The sequence below is a fragment of the Patiria miniata genome, unplaced genomic scaffold, assembly GCF_015706575.1.
Source record: "Patiria miniata isolate m_02_andy unplaced genomic scaffold, ASM1570657v1 HiC_scaffold_3, whole genome shotgun sequence".
Classification (NCBI taxonomy): Eukaryota; Metazoa; Echinodermata; class Asteroidea; order Valvatida; family Asterinidae; genus Patiria; species Patiria miniata.
In genome coordinates, this window is record NW_024037069.1 from 34,518,739 (window position 1) to 34,534,592 (window position 15,854).

General features: G+C 37.1%; 2 protein-coding genes across 4 annotated transcripts in view; one reads left to right on the forward strand and one right to left on the reverse strand.

Moving 5' to 3' along the window:
• Positions 1-159: 159 nt before the first annotated feature.
• LOC119738030 (tctex1 domain-containing protein 1-B-like) lies at positions 160-10,936 on the reverse strand. 3 transcript variants are annotated; one of them, XM_038212747.1, is made up of 4 exons: positions 10,750-10,936; positions 8,999-9,166; positions 2,058-2,271; positions 160-488 (listed from the first exon to the last, which is right to left on the reverse strand). In XM_038212747.1, exons 2-4 carry the CDS (start codon positions 9,118-9,120, stop codon positions 285-287), a joined length of 540 nt encoding a protein of 179 aa, XP_038068675.1. In that variant the 5' UTR covers positions 9,121-9,166; positions 10,750-10,936; the 3' UTR covers positions 160-284. The 3 variants fall into 3 exon arrangements, with proteins under 3 accessions (XP_038068675.1, XP_038068674.1, XP_038068677.1); XM_038212746.1 differs by lacking the exons at positions 8,999-9,166; positions 10,750-10,936 and adding an exon at positions 5,802-6,030; XM_038212749.1 differs by lacking the exons at positions 8,999-9,166; positions 10,750-10,936 and adding an exon at positions 4,350-4,739.
• Positions 10,937-11,282: 346 nt separating this feature from the next.
• The window catches only part of LOC119738031 (guanine nucleotide exchange factor subunit RIC1-like), a 30,994-nt gene continuing 26,422 nt past the window's right edge, over positions 11,283-15,854 (forward strand). Inside the window, exon 1 of the mRNA XM_038212750.1 lies at positions 11,283-11,574. Within this exon, the coding sequence (XP_038068678.1) occupies positions 11,434-11,574 (141 nt within the window). The 5' untranslated portion in view covers positions 11,283-11,433. The remainder of the gene's footprint in view (positions 11,575-15,854) is intronic.

Genomic DNA, 15,854 nt, shown 5'->3' on the forward strand with positions numbered 1-15,854 from the left:
TGACTGTAGCCGCAACCATAGACACGTGTAATTGCAAGCCGTACCCAAGTAGTTCAGTCACAGCCGGAAGCTGCGTCCAAATTACTTGGCTACGGCTACAAATTTCACACAAGTCTATGGGAAGTGGCTGTAGCCACTGCCATAGACACGTGTAATTTCAAGCCATAGCCACTAATTCAGACACAGCCTTACTTGCAATACTTTCTGCTTATCCATGAAATTAGGCCATTTCCCGTTCTATATAGTTTACATATGACACACATTAACTTTATTATAAAATACCCTCATTCGTGGTATATAGCGTAGACCATCGCCGTAGCAAAGAGCGAGTTGTTACGGAATTCATAGGAGGAGGAGTTGTCGTGGGCCGCGTCCCACAGACACCGACTACTGATCTTAAGACCCTGGTCCCGCAGTTCTCCGATATGCACGAGGGCTATGATCTTGTAGCGGCCCAACTGAAGGTCCTTCACTCGTGCTTTCACAACCTGAACAATTGGAAAGTAAATTTGAAGAGTTTATTTCTAAAATAAATGCCACTTTGTTCCCTTTTCCGCTCTCTCCTGGATGCTCAAAGTCGGTTTCAACGAGTTTTAAATAGTTAAACACAATCTAAGACGACAATAAAGTGTAAATAAGTTTGGATTAACAGCTGTTATTATCGTTCTTATTCTTTAGCTTTGATAAACATCCAAATGGTTCACTTTTTGTTCAAATGGATACATCACGTTTTAGAAATTCTTCATTTCTTTAAAGTCAAACAGCACTCCGAATTTCAAAATCGAAAATACTCAAAATCGAGACAGTTTCAATATAACATACAGCACCCAATTCATTTGAATAATTCATTATATTGCTGAATGTCTAAATATTGTAATCAAAGCCTGTTGTGCCACAGCCAATGAATATTCATAAGCATCATGCAACATTAAGCCACACCCCTTGCAAGTTAGCCACACCTCCTTATCCTGCCCATTTACTTGAAAGTGTTGAAGGATTTTTTTGTTGTCATGTCGCTTTTGTCAACTCAGCAAACACAGCGCAACCAAATGGAGGTTAAATACACATTCACTTGTATTCAATTGATATCGATTCATTGATTTTCTTCTGTTGTACGACAAAAAGGTTGTACAAGTGAGATTTAAATGTTTTGCTGGATAGAAAGTATGCATGAATAGACCCAAGTATGTTGTACTGAAACCCAGTGCCTCGAGGAGTATTCTGGCTAAATATTTGGTGAATGTTTTATCAATAGGTTGGTCAATATACATTTAGCTGGGTAACAGAATAGTTCCCCAAACCTTTTTTTTTTTTTTTTTTTTTTTTTTTTAAAGTAGATCACCTTGTAGGTTTATGCATTCTACAAACATGTTGTGAATTATCTAGGGCAATGAACAAATTCCCCTTTAAACTACATATTCAATTTGACTGACCAAAAATGAAAGGAGAGAAAATATCAGTCAGCGAAAATGACTCAATCATTCCGTTTCAAACATCCAACCAACAATACATCAATTTCAATTTCTTAAAAGTTGCTAAATTAGTAAGTCGGGAACGATTTCTTGCGCATTTTAGCTTATAAAAATATGAGAAAAGGTGACACTTATCTAAAGTCCATGTACACTAGCTGAAATGACGAAATCATCTTAGATAAAATTACCCACCATTTAGGTAAAAAGCTTAAAATTGTTAAACTGGCCAAATGATCAAACTGGCCCAACAGAGCCAAACCAAGCTGGTTTTATATCAAACATCCAGAACTGAAAGTTCAAAGAATTAACACAGCATTTGCACAACACCTAACTTAATGATTTTCTTTCCAACACAAACCTTCCAGTATTTTGACATCAAATTACCTTTCAACCAAAACAAACTAGGATTTCTAAAGAGATACTTTTCGACTGGAACTCCCTCTTTCTACACATTTCCACTTTCTTTGTAGTATTGTTTGTGTAACGAAAGGAACTAAAAATACACACGAACGGAACAGAGGTGAATTGAACGGAACGCTATAACTTCCGCAATCGCCGCGGCGACAAAAGTAGAACAGTACTCACATCCGATATCGTCTTTGTCATCTGTTTACAAAGTTCCGGTTCGTATTTCTCCTCGGCCAGGTAATGTTGCAGGACTTCGCATAGGATGTCTTTGACCGTGTTGACGGGGAACCGTTTGGTAGGCTCCATCTGATAGGTGGGCTCCAGTTTGACGCTCGACCCTTGCTTGTTGGGGTCGGACGGTTCGTCCATAAAGGAGACCGTGCTGACAGAGCTAAAATAGACAAAAAAAAGAGGAAATATCATAATAAAGTTGTGCAGTGAATCATTATAACCCCTGCTCATTGGGCCAATGAAAACATTCCAAAGACAAATGATGGAGAAAAATAACCAAACTGTTCTCTTGTTGCTGAAATCTGTTTAAACAAGAGACAAAAGTGAATTCTACAAATACGCTTACTGCTTGCGTGATTCAGTGCTCAAAAAAGAATTGAGTCTGCGTCTAAAATTGTGCAGCGTTGCCATGTCGAATTATTTTCCAGTTGAAATCAAAATTAATGGTAAACTTGTTTATAGATTTTAGAATACGTCCTTAACTGCGAAAGGCACTACGCATCGCAAAAACAAAATGACTACTGCTTGTCTGTGCAAAAACTCATGTATGTCTTAAAAATTATTTCCTACATGTACATTGTCTCCTATCACCTCTCTGGGGGTCCCTCTTGAATTCGTAATGGTTATATTTCCCCTGAAAATTACTAAAGGTGTGATGGATTAAACACACATTCTAGTAGAACTTTGGAACTTTAACAGTACAAGATTTGACGCGAGCGGATACAGTTGCTGGCGTGAAGTTTGGTTTTCTTCAATATTACTTTATAATGAGTTCAATGTTCTCTGTTTGCCGTTAGACTAAACGAGCTAGCGTATGTTTATTCTATGCTTGGAGTAAACATGTGTAGTCAAGGAGAACAGACACAAAACAGGAAAAACGAATTTCCCTGAAAATATTTTAAAAGGAGTTAAGTTCTTAAAACTTTGACCAATGTTACGCTATATACTGAACGAGGCATTTTACAGTTTTTATGAACGATAATTTTTTTATGTTAAAATTCAAGTTCATTTAAATAGCAACATGTCAGACAGAATAATTTCACAATACATTATAACCGATCCTATCACTACTCAATTTGTTTTTTAATGTAAAAAAAACATAACTTGTGTTCCACACATTTCTCGTAATTCTGGAAATGATGCTTCAAAGTTAACTCTTTCGCTTTTGTAATTGTAGCTTCTTTTTTTTTTAATCATTTAAAATTACAATCTGAGTAAAAATATGGTTCTCCATTGCTAGCACTATTCCAAGCTAGCTGTTTGCAGACAAAGAATGTACATACATGTATTTTCAATGATTCTCCACATTGTTGATAAAGTACGAACATGCTTTGTATGTACAATAAGGTGTAAAGACCGGTTCCCTGTAGATTCGGGTACCAACTCCATAGCATGCCTATCACCGATTGGCTGAAATTATAACATGCAAATCAGAATTGAGTAACTTTAAGCCAATGAATTTTTTTCTGGTGCAATGCACAAAGATTCCCATTAAGTACAATTTGGTTCTTTCCCAAATTTGACTATGTTTTCACCTTTTTCAAGTTTTTGCTCAAACACAAATGAAAGTTTGGTTCAAACTCTCAAAAGAATGCATATGTTAGGATACAAAGTGCCATACAAGTACACATTCTCCGAAAAATTGTTATAACAAATTAATGTACTACAACTACATATACATTTTAATTCACATACATTTTTAGCACAAATGTGTCAATAGACATGTGAAAACAGTGCTTTGTTTACTATTTTGACCAAAATACTGCCAGCACAAGTTTTATGTACCATTACAAAAAATGAGTTGAATAACCAGTTTTTCCATTATTCATGAACTGAAGTCACCATTAACATACAGTTTGTGTACTACTAATACTCAAGACAGCACATAAATTAAGATGACAATTAATTACAATCTTAATTAAAATGGTTCATGGAGAACAGGCTAATGATATGGGAAGTTAAACAATTCAGAATACAACGCTATACAAAGCAGAAAATGTTTAGGCTGTGGATGAATCAGCAACCATCTGCTTCATATGTGAGTGTTTCACAACAGTTCGTTAATACCAAAATCAAAAACAATGAAATAGGCCTATGACAATGAAAAGATTGCCACTTTTTCCTTCATGTAGTGAATACCACAATTTCCCAATTCACAATGTCTCCATTTACAAGTACAGATAAAAGCTGTGAATGAAATGATAGAAATAAATAGAAGTTAATAAACAAAACGATTACCCTGCTCTGAGCCTGGCGAGGAATGAAATTGTGCCAGCCCGCGATCTGGCCGTCAGGCCAACGCGGGCCGGAAGTGTCATACATCGGCTGCGCTGAAGCTGGAACGTCATGACGACAGTTTCCTCACGGCGGAACGACGCTAAACGGTGGAGAGTCTACAGCCTAGCAACCGGATGACAACAAGCCTCTCGAGCTTTCACGCAACCATGACTAATTGCGTGATGAGTGCGCTAAATTATCGGCCACTTTGGAGATCGTGCAAAAACACTGCCACTGCTTTATTAAACCGGCTGAAAATTACAAACAATCAGCTTCCGTTCTGATTCCCAACGTCATCTGCAGGAATTGTGGATTGTCTCCAACCCAACGTTAGGAAGTTTGATTGTAAAGCAGCTGTTTGCTTTGTAACTATTTGGATTTGTTTGTAGCAATCTGGAAAAAAGGGCCGCTAATTAGGCTGATCAAAATCCAATCTTGGGCTTAATCGCCATCCAAAGTGCAGATAGTATCAACTGCGAGTGCCGCGCTCTGCGAGGTTAATCGTTGGTGGAATAGTGTGAACTGGAGGGCTATGATCACGCTTCGGCTAAATTTGTTTGCATAAAGGCGATCCCTTCTGGAGATAGCGGTACATTTTTATTTGCATTTGTCTTTCATCCACAGAATTCCAAATTTATATATTAAAAAATAACAGCTTCAAAACAGATACCTGTGACAATGCTTGGAGTATTAAAAAGTCAAACAATTTACACTGCTTCTATAAATCACTTGGAATAAATTTTGTTTAAATTGAAACCTGCTAAAAGAACAAACACCAAAAATCATAGATAACAATCGCTAATCCCTTTTTAATGAAAAGTGCAGAGTTCATTTTTCTTAAGAATTAAAAATAGTAATGCGAGGTCACAGAGTGAATATAAAATTAATTATTTGAAAACAACGTGAATAAAATGTTACCCAAACAAGATTGTTTCATGGTAAATTGGTATTTTATGAAAAACTTGTATTCTTTTATTTTCCACACTTTGGCACAATTTAGCCTGCCAACAAGATGGGATCTTAGCCTTTAGAATAGGGGGTGGGAATCAATCCAGAAAAAAAAATTGTATCACTGTAAACCATTTTCATGAAATGGAATTTATGTCGGAGAGATGGAGCTTTTATGGTGGGTTTTGCCCTTCGCTGACATAAACACTATATACTCAGTGTTGTCTAAGTGACAAGTGTAAACTTTAAACAGCCATAACTTGTCAACAGAATGTCTGATTAAAGTGCAACAAATAGTATAGTAAGGGGCATTTTATTCTCTTTCCTAATACCTGCAAACTGTCATTTTGACCACTGCCCAGTTCTGTCTCATTTCACTGAAACGCCTCACATAATGTTTTCTTCGAAACACCTCCACAGAATTGAGGCCACTATCTCAGTCAACTGAACTCATCCTGAACGCACCTGACACGACTTTCGGTTCTCCCCTTCCCATTTTGCACCGACAGCCTGTTGCTATGTATACTGGGCCGCCGCCGACCGCCAATCCCACGCTGCCTGGAAAAAGAGCTCGCCGCAGGCGAAAACGTGACCACTGCTGCCTGAGACATGACGCCAAGATGGAGAACTTTGCACCAAGAAAGAGAAGCGATCCCGGAGAAAGCTTCAACAAGCCCTGTTCCCGCGACAATGACGTAATCACGGAAACCAGCCCCTTAAACACTTCTACCGACCTCCCCGATCGTCAAACGCAATAAATAATACATCTGAGTTTATTTCAGACGTATGCAAATTTCATCTCCTTTCCATAGGCATGTGTACAACAGAAGATCCGACTTTTCAATATTAATTATCCATTGCGGTAGCAGTTTCATTATGTTGGATTCTTACTTGACAAAAGTGGAGGATACATTAATAAATTACACAGTTGCAGCTTTGAAGGTTTGAAGGCTCCCTGGACATTAAATAAATAATTAGGATTGCTTAGATGGCTGTAGAAATTTGCATATAACTAAAATAGATCTTTAAAAAGACTTTTTAAGAAAAAGGTGGAGCCAAAAAAAACGGCTTTTGCACTATGCCAAGCTACAGGCACCTAAAAGTGAAGGTGATGAACTAAAGATACAATTTTTATACAGAATTTTACTTTTTCAACAAATCAATACACTTATTGGCAATACCACAGCAGTTTATCCTGTAAGATTGTATGCATTGACAATACAATGTAACTCAAATGATTTGTGTTTTGGAAAGAAAATGCAGAATAAAAAGAAAAAGTTTTGAGCAAGCAAATTAATACTTTGTTGTTTTTCTTGTAATGATACTGTAGCCTAGTGACTAATTCTCTGTACACATCTAATATTTGATCAATACTTCCAACAACAGCATAAATACCAGTCTTTAAAATTCCATTCGACAATGAATTCAAGACAGAACTGTATCATAAAGATGTGTATTTTAAGGGGGAAACCTTGAAGCTTTTTAGTTTTGTACTAATTGGCCGAATTATTCTAAAGGAAGGAAGAATTGTAACAGTGTCATGAAATATGAATAAGCCGCCACCCCACACATAGCATAGTGTGTAATGATACTGTAGCCTAGTTACTAATTCTCTGTACACATCTAATATTTGATCAATACTCCCAACAACAGCATAAATACCAGTCTTTAAAATTCCATTCGACACAATGAATTCAAGAAAGAACTGTACCACAAATGTGTATTTTAAGGGGGAAACCTTGGAGCTTTTTAGTTTTATATTAATTGGCCGAATTATTCTAAAGGAAAGGAAGAATTGTAAAAGTGTCATAAAATATGAATAAGCGGCCATACCACACATAGCAAAGCATAGTGTGTATTGTAAAGCTACAACAGGCATGCCAGTGTAGTTAATAATGTATCATTCCAGACCACTACCGAACAATCTACATACGTGCACAGGTATGTGAAGAGAAATCAATGGACAAGCAAACTGCATTAAAAATCCAACACATTATCCAAAAATAAAAATTTGAACAAGGATTGAGTATACCAAAAATAGTTTCGCAAACTTGTCCGTTTCTCGTACATTGTAGTATTGTCCATATGTAATAAACTTCTAGTTTTGCCCAAGAACCACACAATTTTCCCAAAAAGATTGGGATGTTTTGCTTTTATGTGACTAATTCAACCATTGACAACACGCATGTGAGTGATATCTTCTAATACTAGGGGTGTGCATAAGAACCGGGTACCCGAGTACCTGACCGCTGATGTCAGGAACCGGTTCCAGATTATGGGATCAGTACCCATTTACCAACTTAACATATTACTAAGTAACTTCTCAGACAATAAAAAAAGAAATGTTTTGAATGCCATTTGTGGGGAATTTTCAAAATGAAAACCAGGCTACATGGAAAACCAAAACAGATTTCAAGTTTATTAAGCTACATGTTTAAAGCCCTTCAGACAAATTCTAGGAAGTGAATTTTGGGGTTGTTTTTTTATTTTACGGATACCCGTGTTTTACTTCAATAGGGTACCTGGTTTTCGTACTACCCGCAAATGCACACCACTATCTATTACACATGCTAAAAAAGTGTAAATATTGGTAACACCATTTATTCACTCAACACTTTGAGTACATATTGTACATAGACAAACAAGATGCTGTCTACATTTGCTGACAGGTGTTTTCTGAAAAGGTGCAAGAGATTTTCTTTCCCTCGCAATCAATACGTGCCAAGCGTTTGTCCAGCTCAGCAAGCTATTTATGAAGGGTGGCATTTTGCTAATTTCCCGTTTACAGCAGAAAAAAGGAAACTAAAGTGCACTAACAAAAACACATTGTATGGGCTATCGCAGTCAAATTTTATATTTCTGATGGCAAAATATTGACAGGTGATTAGGTTTTATTTTATGACTGAACCAATGTTGCCAGTAACCTGGCTTTTCATATCAATTATCACTAAGACCAGGTAAAAAAAAAAAAGGTTCTCGTCCTCCTTTTTTACTCAGCCTAACACTAACAGAAGGTACAAACTAAAGGCTTTTCTGCACTTTAAAAGATGATCAACAAATAGATTTAATAGATTAAGTCAAGGCTATACAGTACACAATGGGCAAGGGGTGTTAATCATCAAGACAATCCTCACTTTAACACCCTGTTAAATTGTTAATATACTCTGTCTGACATGCTTTCATTAACCACAAGAAACTTACAGTGAGGATTTAGGTTCAGTATACACTGGACTTAAAATTGGGCAAAAAACTTAGTTCTCTGAGAGACCATTTTCTGCCAGGTCAATGGTCATATAAAATATTGTAATCTGTGAAAGCTAAAAATACAAAAAGCGATGAAAATTAGGAGACCCCTCCCCCTCCCCCCCCCCCAAATCATAGTAAACTGTTACCCTAGAATTTAAAGAGCTAATGTTATCGTGATTCAGCCAATGAAATTCAAAGTCACTAGCAGTCACAACCAATCACAATCTTCAGACACTATGTGCTCTCCCAATACCAGTGGGGTTAATTGTTTCAATAATAATTATTATTTCCCAATAATAATAATTTTTGGAAAGGATTGGCATGTTAATAGACACACTGTGAAAATGGTAAAAAAAGGAGTAAATTCCGGCCCAATTCTTAGGGCTTAAAATGTATTTTATAGTATGTCTACTCACCCTGCGTGTTTATATCTGCCACCATATTCACTTCCGCTCATCAGCGACGACGCGCTGCCGTGTCTCTTGAGCAGTCTGGCTGCCTTACTGCGAGCCATGTCTGATGCCTGCCTGTCCGACATGCTGATTTTTCTAGACTAAATCTTGCTGGAGATTAACGAGCTTGACCTTTACAAGAGAGAAAATGATTGCCACTTTAAATTTAACAATGACAATTCTATAGTTCAAGCTTTTTTGCCTCTGGTTTGTATGTTTCAGGTCAAACCAGTCAGTAGGCACTTTGTAGCAGTTTTGTTCATCTTTCATGTTGAATCATTAACATCAAATGGAACTTATTTTAGTGCTAGAATTAGACACTCAAACAATATAATTTTTTTTTCAAAGTTTTTGTGGATTTTTTTCATAGAGTTTGCCATATTTATTAGAATTCAGGCCAACTAAAAAAAATCAACCAGTTTATGAGGTTTCAAACTCCTCCAGAGATTGAGGCACTCCGGTAGCTCAATAGAATAAGTGTGCATTTTGAATGCCAAATTTACCCAAATATTTATTTTCTTACTTACTGTTTTGAAGCTACAAGTCCATCATTTGCAGCTATCCAAAAAGTAACTGACGTAATTATTGTTGAAAAACATACTTGGTTGAAAGATAGTAAGGGGAATAAACTCCCTGTAAAATTATTCTTTCTGGCAAGCTGTCACTTTGAAGAAATCAACAAAAGAAGGCGTTGGAAATTCCGTTAGTGGTTCGGTTTTCTTAGTCGAGGAAGGGCGCACAGCGTTGGCACGAAACACATGAGCGCGCGGTTGCTATAATTCGTCGGACCGGTGCGCGACATCGCGTAGCTGCAATCGGCTCAGTGAGAATGTGTCTCGGACGCTGAATTCAGGCCTAATTCAAAACATGATTCAGCAACTTTTGATTTGAAATCGAGATCCTAGAATATTGGGTTTCTTCCAAAATATACAGCTGAAGCTGAGCTGAAACTTCATCAGGTTAGTTGTATAGCACCCTTCTTTAGATTTTGAGCACTTTTGTTGCTTCAAACGAACACAATGCACAACTTAGAAATGATGGACTGTACCTTTAATTAAGTCAAATCCTACATGTACTTTTTTAGTGAAGTAGAAGTAGAACTAATTTTTCTTTCTGATTCGTAGGTCTGAGTTTGTTTTTGAAAGGGAACGTTGGAGAACCAGTCAGTTGACAACTGTTGCATACACGCAACGGTCGACTTATGTAAAAAAACAAAAAAAAAACACACACATTGTGCACAGGGTGTCAAGTATGGGAATCTTTCCAAAAAACTTTCAAAATTTAAAAGAAAAGTCAATTTTGGAGTGACAAAATCTTTATTAAAAATTAAAAAAACTGAGTTGTACTAAACTTCATAATCCCGTGATAAAAGCAACAATTTTTTTTTCTGAAATATGTTCACATTTATTTAGTTTGCGTAATATCAAAAAGGTATAAACAAAACAATGAGACTAGGAGTAGGATCACTAAAAAAACCCGCCACAAACAATTAATATTCATATTAACTACATACCTACCTCCAGGCTACAGAGATACCGCAAAAATTAATGAACACAAAACATTCATGTACTTGACTTCACCATACACATGATACAGTACATACGTTAGTTTTTTTACATAAATTTACATTGCCATGCATATCGCATGCTGATTGCTGTGGCATTGCATTGATCGCATTTTTAATTCGCAACGAACATGACGATTTCTCAACTTACCGTCGCTATTTCACCATTAAACGTTGACCTACGAAGAAATCCCAGCAGATCACGAATGCGTACGGGGTTCCCTGTTCAATTTTTCAATCAATAATTCCCCCGGAATGTCACGATCGTGATCACCGCTAAAACATAGAATGCAGCGCCGCCAACGCCATAAACGTGGCTTCGTTTTCGGTATCATAGGAACCATACACAAGAATGATCGACAGGTGTCTTGCCAGTTGATTGATTGAATTAGCATAAACAACAATTATGGTAATTTTGTTTGCCGATAAGCCCCGCCTACTTACTTTCAGCACGAACACAATTTGAAATGAATTCAATGGCAAACTGCTGAAATAAAATACAGAAACATCAAAATAATACTATTTTATTAGGAATGCACATAAATAGTTTGTTTTTGTTTAAGGAAAATATCCCCCATTGCTTTAAAAAAACCCAGTCCCGTGAGCTCATGAGCTTTTTGTCCAAAGTTGGAATAAAATTAACTGCTATTGGATGATTTGTATGCACGACATTCCGAACCGACCGTCAAAATGACCAATCATGTCGATCCTTACAACGTTTGCTTTCAGATTAGTCAGTGACAGGTTGGACATGTTGGAGAAAAATGGCGACTTCCAGTGCACGTCGTCTGAAATAGTGATGTTATTATTGACTTGAAACTCCGAGATTTTCAAAATGTATTTTCCTGTGGGATGGCCCAAACATCTAGACGTGCCTTCTGTCAAGGCAGAGGCAGTCCAGGAGGTTTTAGCTTCACGGGACCGATCACTTTTTGCCGTGGTTACGTCGCAGTCTATTCACATCTGGCAGTGCAAAGTAAGTCGGCTCACGTCGTGCACGTCCTACGCGTACGTCATGTTGGGTTCCGTCATGTTCATGTACATGTACGTACGGCCTTGTATTGTTGATGTACCCTAACGTGGCGCGGCCCCTAACGTGGCGCACTTTTATTTTTCGCCTGTAGCGCCTAGCTAGAGCAAAAGTTTTAACTGAAATTTCACAGAAAGTGAAATTTCATCAAGTTCTAAACACTCCCGTTCATAAATCGCGAGTTTATTTACCCGTTACAAAGTTAAAAGAAAAAATTATTTTGGCGTGATTTTCCGATTTTATTTTCAAGTGCAAAGTGAACCCTTTGAAAATGCCCCGAAAAATAAGAAAATAATTTTCTGACAAACATCTGGCTGGGTTTGTAAGTAAAGATAATAATGATTTATCAGAATTTATCAAGTTTACAGAAATTCTTAAATGTTAATTTGGAATTTTCGGAGATTTATTTAAGTGTGCCACGTTAGGGAACACTCCGCCAAATTGTGCCCAATTTCCGGACGCCACCGTTTTTTAATTTCGGCTTAAATTTTATGAAACCAAAATTGTTCACAGAGGTTAAATAGCAAGCATTAAAAAGGTAAAAGCACCAGTATTTCACTGCATGAATGTGAGGTTTATCAACAAAGAGGTTTGGCAACACTACACGAGGAAAGTTGGGTAAGCTTCGAAGTGCGCCACGTTAGGGAACACGACTATATTTGTAAGTTGTGGCATTGTCATTGACATACATGTAAATGAGACTCTGTACACAATCGCGGATGTGGCATCAGGTTACAAAATTCTTTCCGTCATTATTTCATATTTTAGGCTAACTTTGTAATCATGTTAAGCCTAATTATTTAAATAGCCTAGCTACATTAACGTGAACGTATAGCTAGGCATTTATATTAAAAATTATAACCTTAAAAAAAGTTAAATTTATGGAGTTGCCTATATGGCTATGCTGTGGTGGTGGATTTCGTGTTTTTGAAGAAATCGTCAACAATTTTGGTATCATCATCAAACATTATCATTGAAAAGAGAATCACACGACAAAATGAATAACGTTTAAATCATTTTCATACGTGCTTGCAGTTTGCAGATACAATAATGTTAAAAAGTCAAAATTCTGTGAAAACATTGTCGTTTTTAGTGTCAACATAAAATGTTAATACTAGGAATCCTTATTAAAGGAACAATAATTTGGTTTTTGAATTATAAGCTTTTTATGTCACATTACAAAAATGTTATGATTTTGTTTTCGGAACATGCATGTTTTACGTGTACATAACATGCATGACATGTATAATGCGTATTTATCCATGATACTCAATTGCTCCAATTCGATAAAAAAAAACCTTTATGAGATTTAATTTTAACCTTTAACAGAGATATATATGTTTCAGAGATGCCACTTTTCCGGTTTTAACCGGAATTCTGGTTTTAAAAAAAAATCTCACAAAATTCCAGTTTTTCCGGCCGTCAAATTAACCAGAAAAAGAGAAGAAAAACTGTGGAAATGCATTGATTTTTACCTCGATTTAGTACATTTAGGTGCACGCATGGCACAACGTTGTTCGTTGTTAGTCTTAAAAACAGTCTTTGTGTATGTTGTTGCCGAGCCTGCATGCGATACAAGCGGCCAACGTACTTGCACGCAGTATACAACGGCGCCTCGCGCGTGCTTCACCGCGTGCGGGCGTGTTGTGTGCTAAGCACACAAAGCATTCAGCCTGGAAATCAAGTCTATCATTTCAGCTATCGGTGGTTTCCGATCGCAGTGATATATGTGAATACAAAAAATGCGGGTACCAACCATGTTTTCGTTGAGTGCATCGCGTAGTGCAAGGATCATGTACACCGACAGCAGTGGTGTGGAATCGTGCATGTTTCGTGTCGAATATTACGTTGGAAATTCGGGTAGGCAGAATAAATATTAGGAATATGGAAAAAGTCAAAGTGATTGAACGAACCGACAGCTCTAAAGGCCATAGAAGCAAAATTTAAAAAAAAACAGAACTTGGCTTGGCTACAAGATAAAGATGACAACGGGGACTTTGTGTCGGACACGGAGTGGCTTTTTCACACACAAAAAAGTTCGGTTTTTTTCAAGCAGCCGTTCCGTTTTTTTCAAGCATCCGTTCCGTTTTTTTTTCAAGCAGACCCAGTTCCGTTTTTTTCAAGCAGACCCTGTGGCATCTCTGATGTTTATAGATCCAATGAAATCGTCTTCTATCACAATTCACAGTGCTCGATACATCTCTGTAGAGCTATAACCATGCAATAAATTCAGAATATGAGCCAAAGTTTGATTAGCTCATATTCTGAATTTATTGCATGATGTATATAGATATATATGTAATGACTTAATAAAAAATATAAAGATGTAATTCTTGAAAAACACGTGACGACAAGTTGTTTGAAATACATATTTGTACATACAGTACATGCCAAATTCAAATTTCTATTCAGCATGCTGATGATTTTTTCTTGCTATCTCAGAGACAGCACTGGGTAAACAGTGCTTAGGCCAAAAAAAAAATGTTCTGCTTCTGATTACATGGCATTCGAAAATAGGGTAGGTAGGTAGGGAATTTTCTTTTTTGCCAATTTTGTTGTGTACGATCATATGGAGGCGTCTGCGTGTAGTCAATGGTAAAAGGTAGAAATTGATGGTTTTGGGTGTTTTTTTTCTCATTTTTCCAAAAAAAAAATTAGGGTGGGGGCTGTCAAAATAGGGTAGGTAGGGAAACCGGAAGCAGAACTATTATTTTTTTTGGCCTTATATCATATTTTAAAAAGGTCAAAATTCTAATAGTTTTGTCCTGCTTGACAACACCCTTTTTTTACATTCTGGTCACCACAAGGCAAGTTGCTTGTGGAAATAAACGGTGTTCCAAGTATTTTCCCAGCAGGAAAATGCTGTTCCCAAGTTAGTATGCACAGTTTGGACAAACGCTTCCCATATGGGCTCATTGGGGGTTCCCGTACATGTATGCGAACAGCGTGCAATCCCAATTAAATCAGATGTTGATGGTAGTCCAAGTGAAAAGTTGAACGTTCCAAGTTTTTCCAAAGCCTCTTATTGTACTGGTAGCCGGTAGGTAGTAAAACTTTGTGCACAAACACAAACTAGTCCGTCACAAGCCAACATGGCCCATCACTATCTGGCTGGCATATACTTCTGGTTTCTTTGGCATGAAACCACTGAGAATATTGCAATTCCCTCTGGATGGGATACTGGTCCATTGCAGGTTACTCCCCAGCTAATGCCCGTACCCTTACACTCCTGGGTGGAAAGAGGCAAGTGGGAATGAAGTGGCTTGCCCAAGGACACAACCTATGGCCAGTGGCGGGATTCGAACCCATGACCCCTCTGATCATGAGTCACAAGCCCTAATATTATGTCACACTCCCCTAACAAACCATATATTGCTACTTAAGACAAGCAGACTTAATTTGTGATAAGCCAAGATGTTTTCTTAGACACCAAGGACATACTACAAGTGGGTCATCCATCAATTCGAGAACCAATATTTTCCGCATCCTTGTTACATGTATGTAAGATTTGTAAATCAGGACACATTCTTTAATTGCCTTCTTTCTCCAAGAGTGATTATGTAACTTATACATGTGCCCAATAAATAAATCAAATAGTTTGAAGTCTCTTTTAATATTTTCCCGGCTATTTTAAAACAATTTTCGTTCGAATTCACCGATTCTCATAGGCCTATTCAATTTTGTCCAGCAACATCGATTTAGTGCACTTTCAATGTATAATTTCGTCTTTTGTCAGATAATTTCAAATTTAGTCTGGAAAACAAATTCAAACAATGAGCACACATTTTTGACCCGGAGTATTCGATTTTGTCTGGTTACGCCGAATCGTGTTATTCAGAAATCAAATTCGTCTAATTGATAAATAAGACGAATTGATCTCTGAATGCTGCCATTCAGCAACAGCTCAGACAGATTTGAACTGTAATGACAAATATTCTTGACCCGGTGACTAAAAAAGGTGACCAAACTTTTAAATCGAATGGTAAATGACTAAATAGGTTTTGTTAAAAGCCTGTGAAATTTTTCTTGGACAAAATTGAATGTTCGAGTTGGTGAATCTCAATGAAAAATGTTTTAAAATAGCCGGGAAAACCTATACTTGTGTGACAGACTACACAGGTCAGGTGTAACAGGGACACAAAACATGTCACATTTTGGACCCCAGATTTATGAAATGACCCTTAATTACGTTAGACTGTAATATTGTTATAATTTTAGTGACCAGT

Excerpts from the sequence above, each read along its gene's own strand:
- LOC119738030 (XM_038212746.1), bottom strand. The coding sequence starts at position 5,947 with ATGTCTCAGGCAGCAGTGGTCACGTTTTCGCCTGCGGCGAGCTCTTTT. Across the intron at positions 2,272-5,801 it reads AGAACCGAAAGTCGTGTCAG|CTCTGTCAGCACGGTCTCCT; the intron begins GTGCGTTCAGGA and ends TGTCTATTTTAG. Across the intron at positions 489-2,057 it reads TGACAAAGACGATATCGGAT|GTTGTGAAAGCACGAGTGAA; the intron begins GTGAGTACTGTT and ends CCAATTGTTCAG.